This window comes from Acanthochromis polyacanthus, chromosome 6 (assembly GCF_021347895.1).
Source record: "Acanthochromis polyacanthus isolate Apoly-LR-REF ecotype Palm Island chromosome 6, KAUST_Apoly_ChrSc, whole genome shotgun sequence".
NCBI classification, from domain to species: domain Eukaryota; kingdom Metazoa; phylum Chordata; class Actinopteri; family Pomacentridae; genus Acanthochromis; species Acanthochromis polyacanthus.
In genome coordinates, this window is record NC_067118.1 from 26980233 (window position 1) to 26991845 (window position 11613).

General features: G+C 39.4%; 1 protein-coding gene across 1 annotated transcript; it reads right to left on the reverse strand.

Moving 5' to 3' along the window:
* On the reverse strand, positions 1–11610 carry LOC110946557 (protein tyrosine phosphatase non-receptor type 1). The gene is made up of 9 exons (XM_022188077.2): positions 11134–11610; positions 10279–10369; positions 9016–9116; positions 6569–6667; positions 6330–6467; positions 5980–6189; positions 5608–5769; positions 5280–5434; positions 1–3206 (listed from the first exon to the last, which is right to left on the reverse strand). Exons 1-9 carry the CDS (start codon positions 11188–11190, stop codon positions 2915–2917), a joined length of 1305 nt encoding a protein of 434 aa, XP_022043769.2. The 5' UTR covers positions 11191–11610; the 3' UTR covers positions 1–2914.
* Between the last annotated feature and the right edge of the window lie 3 nt (positions 11611–11613).

Genomic DNA, 11613 nt, shown 5'->3' on the forward strand with positions numbered 1-11613 from the left:
GATGTTTTTTTTTCTTTATTTAAAAAGTAAAACAACAAATGTAAATTAAAAAAATACATGTTTTTGAGCTCAGCATAAGTATAGAAAAACAGGAAAACCTGGTGCAATGGCTGCACAGGTGCTGAGATTTAATACCTCGCTAAAGCAGAACAAAAAAAAAAAAAACTCAGCACACTGAAACCTGATTTGAAATATATAGATATCTAATAAGGGTGTGTCCTTGGAGAGGACATTAATACATTCTAAAGAAAAGTACAGCTGTCAAACAAAGTACTGAACTTTGTCGAGTCCCAAAGGTAAATGAATGCTAGCAGCTTAACTAATCTCTTCTTAGGACAAACCTGTTGATTCACAAATGCAGCATGCTAAAAAATAAACATAATCATATAAAACAATATTGCCAGCTCAGGGTCACACCATGGTACAATGGATAATCACTACAGTGTATTGTTTTCATCCCTGTGCTGGTGTTTGATTTTTGGTTTGTTCAAAATCCCTGGTTCCCTGTTCAAACTCAGAGTTTGATGAAGTAAAGGGCGACACATTATTGAGTATTTGTATTGCTGGCGAAAAAAAAGTTGGGTGTTCGCTACTTGGCGTCTCCGTTCACGTGCGAGACGTCACTCACTGAACACACTTCCTCAGCTGTGTTCATGTTATGTTACGGATTTTTATCCACTCTGACTGAAAACAGTAACTACAACCTTATAAGAGACGACCTTGAGTTCTTAAGCTTGATTTATATTTCTGCACTGATTCTACACCGTACCCTGATGTGCGCCTCTAGAAATGTAACTACACTTTGCTGTGACACAGACGGATAATGCTTCTGTGAAATAAACCATAATATGTAATATGCTACATGCAATAGTCAGGGTTGTGCCAATGTTTCATAGATCTACCAGTCTGTTTATGCTTCCAACAGCAGTAATTTTGGTAAAGGTAACTGTTCTTAACCCTCGTGTCATCCTGCAGGTCAAAATTGACCTGTTTCAAAATTTGAAAATGTGGATAAATATATATTTTCACAGTGAAACTTCTGATGTCCACATTTTCAACATTTTTTGGAAATTTTTGAACATTTTTTGGTGGAAAAAAAGAAATGTTAAAAATGTTTAAGAACATTCACAAAAAAACAACCAAAATCCACCAAATTTTGCTGGATTTTGGTTGATTTTTTGTGAATGTTCTTCAAGAAAATATTAGAAGATTTACTGATATATATGTAATCATTTGAGATATTTTTAGCATTTTTTTGGAAGAGTTGTACTGATTTTTTTTTGAAAATATGTACAAGAATTTTCTTGCCACATTTAAGGGATTTAATATATATATATATATATATATATATATACACATAACTTATTATTATTGGAATTTTCTTCCTGAAGGTTTTGCAAATTTTCAGAAATTTGGGAAATTTTTTTGCTGAATTTTTGGATTTTTTTCAGACAAGGAAACAATGTTTTTTTGGTGCCTGTAAATAAAAGCAGGTTAATACATCTCAAATTAGGAGGTTACGTGAAAGCAGAAATCCATTTTTGAGTTAAAAATTGCTATTTTTTAAGCATGTCTGGCTTATTTTAAGACACCTAAGCCTGACAATCCTGGTAAAATAAAGCCTAAAATAAGTTTTCCCAACTTGTTTTAAGATCTCAATTCTAAATATCATATTTTATTTCAAGAAATCTTACCAAGCCATTTTTTCAGTTGTTCTACTGGCAGATTTTTTTTCACTTATTTCAAGGTAAAAGTTCCTTGAATTAATTTTTTTTTCTTGTTTAGAGAGGGGCATTTTTCCAGTGTACTAAATAGTTTTGGTGGTGTAATGGCAGAGAAGTACAAACACAACATCAGAGCCTCAGCATAAAGTCAACACAGGAGTATAAATCAAGCCTCACATTTTTTTTCAGTGTTAATTTGAGTGTGCCAGGTGAATGGAGAGTGTCAGTCTTTCCCCGCCCTGTTTTAGTTTTTTTTTATTCCTTTGTCACTCTTGAGCTACCAGGGAGAGAAAACGCAGAGGGAATCAAATACCAGGAGGCAGCCCAGTCTACATCTCACATTTGACGTTACAATAATATATCTCACTGAGCAGATTTAACTCACGCATGAGTAGAAAGCTCCGATAACTACCATTCGCGCAAATGTACATACACAGACACACAAAAAAACGCACACATACTGTATGTATTCAACCAGCACACCTCCTGCAGCCGAACACAAGCCACTAGTGAGGTCAGATAACAAGTCAATGCCCACTCCAGCATGCACGTCTTATCAGCGGGCACAGGGTTGCTTCCCCGTTACTTTCACCTTACTGTTGGGTCTAATGCTGACCCGTAACAAAAAAATAAAGTCTCTCCTTTACTGGCATGTTTTTCAGACAGGCTGGTCAGAAATCTGGCTCTATTATATCTGATCTGTTTGCAGAAGACGAAGAAAATGTAAAATCCTAATGGACACACGAGTTAAGGATGAAATGGAAGAACACATTCAAGTGTCATTTGGTAAATACGAAAACAAACATGTAAAATGGGCTGACAGGTCATTCATCCCGGCTCACAGAACAGCGGTGCTAAAATTATTTTCCTCTGCTGACCACAATACGTGTTTTATGTTGAGTCGGTTTAAATCAATACACGTATTTCGATGTGACACCTGAAAAAATGAAGCCCTGAGCACCCAAGATGACACACGGAAAGAACGTTTGGGTGGATAATAAGGAGTGGCAGCCAGCCGAGACCTCGCACTGCGTGTGTAAAAACTAAAACGAGTGAACCTCAATTTGCCGAAGACCAAACAATCCACTCGCTCGCACAGTCAAAGCAGGCTGGTTGGCCCAGACGCGTCCACTTTGCAACATCAGTGGAGAGACGGGGAGGAACAAAAGAAGGAGGAGGCGTGGCTGACATCAGTGGAAATAGGCTCGATAACAGGCGTAAGCACTGAGAGCCAGCGCTGTGCACAGGCACACGTTGGTTAGTAGAGGGGACCAAGCCCCCGGCACAGGAGAGCTCTCCTTTGGCTGCTCCACCGCCTCAGGCAACTCCAGCTCCTCCACTTCATGCTGCTGCTGGGATTTGTTCGGAGCTTCAGAGGTAATATCTCCATCTCCCATGTGGCCGTCGGGCTGATCAGCGCTGTGGGGCGGAGGCTGGGGGGCAGCGATGTTCCTCTTTCGCACCTCTGACTCTTGTGTCAACCTGAATGAGAAAAACAATGTAAGAAAAAAGAGCAGCGTAAAGCTTTAGCGTCTCCTCAGGGCAGTTTGCTTTTCCTTGATGGATACAGCAGTTAGAAGATAAAAGGATTCTTATTTTTGACATGTAGTGAGTAGCAGGATGGATCAGATCTTCAGAGTTCTAACTTAGATCGTTGGGAATGAGTAAAGATTAATTTATGTATCACTTTTCAGGTCAAAGCTTACAAAGTGCTTGACGTTAGAATGATAATAAAAAACAACAAAAACAAACATGAGCAACAAAATCAATTCATCAAGTTAAAAAAAGTAAGGGAAGATCAGTGCGTTTTCAGAAGTTATACTGCGTTTACGCAAGTAACCCTCCTTTTGTCCTCATTTACGGGCACCAAAAAATATTGTTTCCTTGTCTGAAAAAATTTGAAAAATTCAGCAGAAAAGTTTCCCAAATTTCTGAAAATTTGCAAAACCTTCAGGAAGAAAATTCCAATAATTCCTTAAAAGTTTGATTTTTTTTTAATCCCTCAAATGTGGCAAGAAAATTCTTGTAAATATTTTCAAAAAATCAGTGCAAATCTTCCAAAAAAAATCCTAAAAATATCTAAAGTGATTCCATATATATCAGTAACACTTCTAATATCACCAAAATCATTTGGGAAATCATTTGTTTGGTGGCAATTTCCATTTCACCTCAGTTCAGCACACTTTTGCCAGCTGGAGTTGAAAGCTCTGCATAGCATCCAAACAAAACACCAGCAGGACTCCAGACAAACTTTTTCACAGGTAGCACTGGTGCACCTCCCACCGTACTCGCTGAACATCTGCATTTACAGATGTTCCCTTATTGCCTCACAGTGCAGGCTGCTTTAGATGCTATGTGACTCTCAGACAGATGTGTGACCAAAAATTACTTTGAAAAGAGTGAAACAGGGCATTCTAATGTCAGATCTGTCCAAGTTGAAACCGCATGATTTTTTTCTACAAGCTCTTTTTTATGAGTGGGAAAAAACAGCACATGTAGGTGCGCTCCACTTTTTTCAAGCAGAGCACATTTTTTAAGTGTAATTGCCACATTCAATTATGTTCATATAATGGTGGGAAGCTAAAATCATTATTATGATAGCTGTTCATTTAATTTTGCAGCCCTGCTCCTGTGTTTACCGTTGTAACTGAATGCATTCATTTTTTTCCTTCCCTGGTTCAGTCAGTGTCTCCCTGCCTTCACCTGCACTCTGATCATCAGGTGTCTGTCCTTTTGTTTTTTAAGGAATCACCTACAGCTTCATAGAAGAACTATGGTCTGTCCATTAAAATCCACTTGCTATACACACATATGCATAATGGTCACAGAAGGCTGAAGCCGATCCCAGCTGAGATTGAGGAAGAGGCAGTGTATGTTCTGGACCGGTCACTAGTCAGTCACAGGACTCACATACAGACATATACAAAAATCCACACCCCATTTAAAGTCTAGTCAAGAGGAAACCAGAGTAGCTAAAAAAACTTTGTGGAAAACAGTCTAACTGGTTCTGAATCTAAAACCTTTTTAATAACTTCTGCACCACCATGTCACCAAACAAAAACATTTTTACAGAGACGTTCTGTAGTGTCTTTGCTAAGAACTTGATTTTCCTCGGAGATGGTGTTTTTCAGATGCTAGAAGACACATCGTGTCACAGCATGGCTGAGCATTTCCACCTTGACCTTTCAGTGTATTTTTCAAAAACCGGCATTTAAACTTGACGGGTTTCAGAACTAATAAACCCAGAGAATCAATTCTGTTAACTTGCAGGATGGAGCTTCCTGTATCATTCCTCTTCTCAGAATCATGTTCTGGCTCCAACACTGCTGAAGGTGACCTCATACGTCTCCTGCACTCTATTTGATTGCGTGTTTTTGCCCTTTCTGCTCCATAACAAGATGATCGCCACAAACACAACCTCTAAGAACTTAGCAAGGCATGCTAGAACAAAAACCTAACAAAGGCTTTACAAATAACTGGTGCAACTTGTTCCAGTTCTTTTTACACAGTTTGAACTTAGATAAACTTGAAAATAAACATGACTTGGACGATTACCCGAAAACATGTGCCATCTGGATGAGTTCGTCATTTTCAGGGAAAAAGGACAGCTCAAGTTTGCCGTTTTGAGGGTCTCTGGGAGGAGGAAGAGGAGGAGGAGGGGTGAACTCTGGAGGATCATCTTCCTCATTTGAGAGCTCTTTCCATGACTCCTTGAGAAAAAAAAAACAAAATCCCTGTGAGTTTAGGCAAAAATTCTTGCTATGTCCTTTTATTTCTGATTGCACATGTAGCTGACTTGTGATCATGTTGGGTTTTTTGAAAAGACAAATCATCAAGTGAGATTTTTACTTTAACAACAAAGAGCAGAAAAGAAAGGACTTACCTGCAGAGATGTATCTCCTTTGATGTATTTGGCACCTTCAATGACAGCAAGGTAGGAGAAGCGAAGCTGATCTGGAGTCTGAATCAAGCCCATACGATAGCGTCGCATCTCCAGCAGCACATTTTGAATACGCACTGAGGACGGGTCCTTACGGAGGGACATCTACATAAAACATTAAAGATATTCAGTACAGAAGCCTTTAAGATTTAAGTTTTTGCTTCAGCGAGATGTGCAAGACAAATATGAACCAGTCGGACCACTTAACACTCCTCACTACTGGTTACACTGATGGAGAATTGAGTGATTTTCTACTCTTGCACTTTGTTGTGAAAAGCGTGCACAGTGTGAATGTTACAAGAGATGAACTCCTACCAACAAGAGGCAGGTGTCCACCAGACAAAATGTCCCAGAGCGTCCGATTCCAGCGCTGCAGTGCACCACTACTGGTCCCTGGTCAGAATTCAAACAACCCGACTCTCGCACCTTGAACAGAAAGTTAAGGAAGGAGGCAGGAGACTCTGGTACCCCAAAGTCAGGCCAGGTGGTGTAGTGAAAATGTAAAATCTCTCGAGTCTCTTGAGTCTGCAGAGGGAGATTGGAGAGAGCACAAATGAAAACATGCAACAGGAAATTAAAGAACAGAAATCAAAAGCACTCAGTATTCTGTGGTGTTTGAAACCATGTCTCCTTTTATGAACAAACTCAAGATGGAGATGACTTACAGACAGATTTTCCAACTCCAGCTGACGGACTGTGTAGTAAGATTTGATGTCCTCTGAGACAAAGGTAAGCTTGAAATTGGTATCTTCAAAGGTGGCATCTTTCTCCTCTCTGTGTGGCCAATATTGGGCACATTTAACCTAAAACCAAATATAGGTGCACATTACACACAGTGTAAACAAAGACAACAGTAGCGTTATTCCCTGACATCATGACACAATAAGAAGAAACGGCTGCTTACGGATCCTTTCTCAATGACTCTGTTCAGCATCACGACGCCGCGGGTCCTCTGCTCCCACACCATCTCCCAGAAATGGCCACATGTATTTGGAAGGGGTCCCTGAAACAGAACGACAGTCAAGTTGTTTTAGAAGCAGTGGGTTTCATTCTTAGTATTACAGAACATAAGTGCACTTATTTCAAAATGAAAAAAGGCACTTCAGAAGAAAAAGGCGTACTGAATCTCAAGTCTGCCATTGTAATATTCGAGCCCAGATGCTGCCTTTAAAGGAAAACTGAAGCACTTTTATTTTTTTGTGTGTCTTATTGTGATTAAAAATAAATGGAAACTATATTTTAACATATACTATAGCGTATTTGTATAGCACTCTATATACAGAGTCAGTCGAAGTCATGTATACACACATCAGGAAAAGAAAAACTTGTATAAATATTGAACTTGTATAAGTACTTCTATACTTCTTTTGAAGTTTGATCAAATTACGATAACACTGTGTCCCGTTGTACGACGTATTCCCAACAGGTGGCATTACCCTCATGAATATAGCATCAACAAGTGACATCTACAACAGAACAAAAGTCTGGAAGCCAGTGGCCACCACTTTGAGCACCTCTTGTAATTGTAGAGGCCACAGGAAACTTGTATTAATCTTGTGATGTCTGAATAAATTTGGTATTGAAATATTTATGCATATTTTTCTTTTCCTGATGTGTGTATACATTATTTTGGCTGACTGTATATATGTCAAAAGTTTGGACACATCTTTTCCTTCAGTGGTTTTTATTTAATTATTTTGTACATTGTAGATTAATACTGTAGACATAAACCTAAAAGAATGCCTATGGAGTCATGTTGTAAACAAAAAGTTTTTATCTTCATATTAATCTACAATATAGAAAATAATACAAATAAATAAAAGTGCTGAATGAGAAGGTATGTGAAAACTTTTGACTAGTAGTGCATATATTTGCCATATTTCTCCTGAAAAGAGGCACAAAAAGCACATCAGCCACAGATGAGACGTAGCATGGTGCTGTGTGTTAGAAATATGTAAATACAACATTATAAGTAGTAAACAGGAACACATTGTCTTTTAGTTGTACACAGACCAGTCAAAACACGGTGACCACTTGCTGAGGAATGAACTCTACAAGACCTCAGGAGGGGCCCTGTGGTGCTGGCAGCAGAATCTTTAAGTCCCACAGCTCAAGACTTGTTAGAGAGCTCAAACAGCCTCCACCCTGCTACCAGTTCATTAGTCTGAGCCACCAGATGTATACTGCAGGTGTACGTCTGCCGTCTCCACCACATATTTTACATGGCTCTCACCTCCCCTTTTTGTTATTGTTATCAAAATCCCCATTGCTCTGGGAAATAACAACAACAAGCTTCGAGCAGCAACCTCCATGCTGAAAATGGAAAGTTCGGAAGAAGAATTGGATCGTGTAATAAGGCTGGTTCTTCTGGTGAATTAAACATTTTAATAAAAACAACCTCCACCCAATGTTTTCTCTGCAGGAACACAGTTGTTGAATCCAATCACGATTCTGTTTGGTTTAGAGGAATACAAACAAACCTGAGTGTTTTTCCCTTATAGCAAAATAGTGCACCGACACAGCTGTAGAGATCGGTCTGGCAATGCGAGACTAACGGTTTACAGTTTGACTCCCTCCATGTCGGTAGGTGTTCATTCCTGCAGACTCGGAGCTCTCCACAGGCCTTGTAATCTAGAAGATGCTCAGACCCAGTCCCTCCGCAATGACAGGCTTTCCCATTTCACCCACATCAAGCATTTAGACTACAAGAACCGGCTATTTCTTGCCACCTACTAAAGCTATTATCCACGACAATGTTACAATGAAATCAGTGTTATTTGCAGTGAGTAGTCATAATATTTCAGCTCATCAGTGCAACCGAGTATTTTAGGTGCTTATTAACCCTCATGTCGCCCTGCGGGTCAAAATTGACCTGGTTTAAAGTTTGAAAATGTGGAAAAAAAAAATATTTTCACTGTGAAACTTCTGATGTCCACATTTTCAACATTTTGGGGAAATTTTTGAACATGTTTTGGTGGAAAAACATGTTCAAAATGTTTCTTAAGAACATTCACATAAAAATCAACCAAAATTCAGTGAATTTCGGTGCACATAGGATAAGTTACTGTTATTGGCAGATAAAACACCTGGCTGTAACTGCATTACTTATACCACATTTATGAGGGTGGGACAGGGAAAAGAAACACCTCTCAACATGATGACAATCAGTTCAGCAGCATCACAAACACAAACCATCAAGTCCAATCAACACTTCTGTTAACAGTGTAATTCAGAAATGAGCGTTATGCACAACTGCAAATATAATCCATTAAACAAATTACAGTTTTTGTGTGACAGAGGATTCGTTCTGTCCATTTCCAGAGGATTGCACTACATCTTCTCCACGCTTACCTGAGTAAGGATATAGTTCCTCTGCGCCTCTTCTACTTTTATTAGGCTGGCATTAATGTAGTCATTCGCACCCAGCTGTAGACATATTCTGCTGTGGTCAACTGAGGAGACGGGGGAAAAAAGAATCAAGAAATGTTTTGTTGTTATTTAAATATCCCACAACCCCAAAGGACGAACACAGCTGCTGAGCAGATATGACAAGTGTCTTCTGACAAAATAAAGCTTCTAGTGTTTGACTTCATACTCGATATCCAGTGAAATAACTTTTGAGCTACAAACTAAACAGCATGAACAAGTTTCAGGTTCCTGATTTTCACATCTTGTTAAAAGTGAATAAGCAACAGACTTTGTGGTGCATATGGTAACTATCTGCAACCCGGTCTGCACAATTTGCATTGCTTATTCAGTGTGAAAAAGAGGAAACCACGTAGTTCAGCTGTTGGACTGTGACATTTTGTGAAAAAACATTCTATTAAATAATAGCTCATCACATCTATCTAGATGTACACTATAGATAGCATAAAGTAGGCATTTAATGTGAGATGACTATGAGAAAATAAGATTAGATGTCTATATAAACCAACTCTAACTTGTTTACTGGGTTTTATACTCATCTGATTATGTTGGTTTACAATTATTAAGACATTTTTTAAAATAACTTTACTAAACTTGTTATTTTTTGACAGTGTTCAGTTGCATCATGAGTACAGGTAACATTCAGCTGTCCAGGTAACCCCATTGATGGTTAATGTCCCCTTTCAATAAAATACATGTTCACCAAGAACTCTAAACTAATTTTGATAATATAAAATATACAAATATGCACAAAATTGTTCCTCATTATGATTATTATAGGATAATGCCTGCCTGATCTTCTGCACACCTTATGCAGCTTTATCTACATTAACACGGCACTACATTTTTATGTCAGTCTATTCACAGCGGTCCAATGTTACGCTCATTCTGCAATACTACGTGTTATTTCAAATGATGACGACCGTGCTTGTACCTGAAATCAAACAAGCAGTCAGCTGTCTTGTTTCTACAATATTCAGCTGTCAAAGACTTGACTGAGGTGATGCTGTTGTTACTTTACAGAACTCGGCTGATGTTTGAACATAAATAAGAGATTACACACCCAGCAGCACTGTGGGTGGACGAGCATGCAAGGAGTCCCGTGCTGCCATGACATTTAAGAAGTATTCTCAGTGGTAAAGGCTGTTGTTGGGTCCAGTGCACTGAGGCGGGCAAAAAGCAACTTACATGGGCTGACATCTCTGTATCGATTCCGGGTCTTGTTTTCAGGTAATTTGGCAAGCTTGCACGGGAGTTCACATGACTGCTGACGAATCTCCTGTGACAGAATAAAGAAAGAAGCATTAGTATAGTAGTATTGCATCCACATCACATTTCTGTGGCTAATGTATTTACAACTTTAAAACGGAATTTCAGCAATCTAATCTTGAAAAGGAGGGTTGTTCCTTCGTATGAGGACGACTATTAAACCGTTAAAAAAACTACATTTATACATGATAGATAGATAGATAATAGATAGATAGATAGATAGATAGATAGATAGATAGATAGATAGATAGATAGATAGATAGATAGATACTTTATTCATCACCTTGGGGAAATTGGGGTGTTCAATAGCTCACAGATATTACAGGATATAGTGTAAATAAAGTATAAAAATAAAGTATAAAGAAATGGTCCTTGGTTCCTGGTGGCCCCAAGTCGTTTTCTACAGTTCACTGGGGGCCCTTGAGGGACTATTGCACATAAACAACCAAAGACAATCAGCTGATCAACAGTGAAAGGAGGTAAATGTGCACTGGGTTGCACTAAGCTGAGGGGAAAAAATCCGTTAAAAGACAAATTATACGAGGGATATTTGTGCAAAAAACAGGGACCTAAATGAGGAATTACTGTCAGACAGATAACGTGTAGCTACACTGTTATAAGATGAGCTGCTGGCTTGAGACGGAGGCAGGAAGAACACGGACTGGACTAAACACGAACCAGCCTGATAGCTACGACTCATTGTGCTGTAGCTCCAATTTGGCCTACAGCTTCACCCACAGTCCACTTCCACCTTGATTTGCCGAGAGGTCCTACCTGATAAACGGCGCTCCAACTCCCGTTTTCATCGATTTCCCGAAATTCGGCTTCCATTGCTGACAGTCCAGCTGCCACTCCTTCTTCTTCTTCCCTCAGACGTGGACGACCGTAGCTTTCCGGTGTTTAAACTAATTCTGGTAAAACAGTTCCCGGTAATAGCTGCCAACTGCTCCGCCGCTGTTCTGTAATTCTCAGTACGGCTGCATAGATTACGGTCTAGGCCTGCTCTTAGCGGAAACACGCCGCTAGCTCCTCCTATACGGTGTAGCTGCCGTCCTTGGACGCCTAAAAAATAGCAGGATGTGTGTTTTTAAACAGACAACATTCCTCTGCGAGCTTTCTGAGAGAAAATCTGGGTTTTTACAAGTCCTCGGCAGCTCCGGATAACTTTGTTGGTATCCAGCAGTCACTTTACCATTCCTACAGCAGCAGTGGAGAGCGACCAGCGAGGACGCGCGGAAGGCATCTTGTTTCTGG

Excerpts from the sequence above, each read along its gene's own strand:
- LOC110946557 (XM_022188077.2), bottom strand. The coding sequence starts at position 11,190 with ATGGAAGCCGAATTTCGGGAAATCGATGAAAACGGGAGTTGGAGCGCC. Across the intron at positions 6,668-9,015 it reads GGAACTATATCCTTACTCAG|GGACCCCTTCCAAATACATG; the intron begins GTAAGCGTGGAG and ends GTTCTGTTTCAG. Across the intron at positions 6,190-6,329 it reads TGGAGTTGGAAAATCTGTCT|ACTCAAGAGACTCGAGAGAT; the intron begins GTAAGTCATCTC and ends CTCCCTCTGCAG.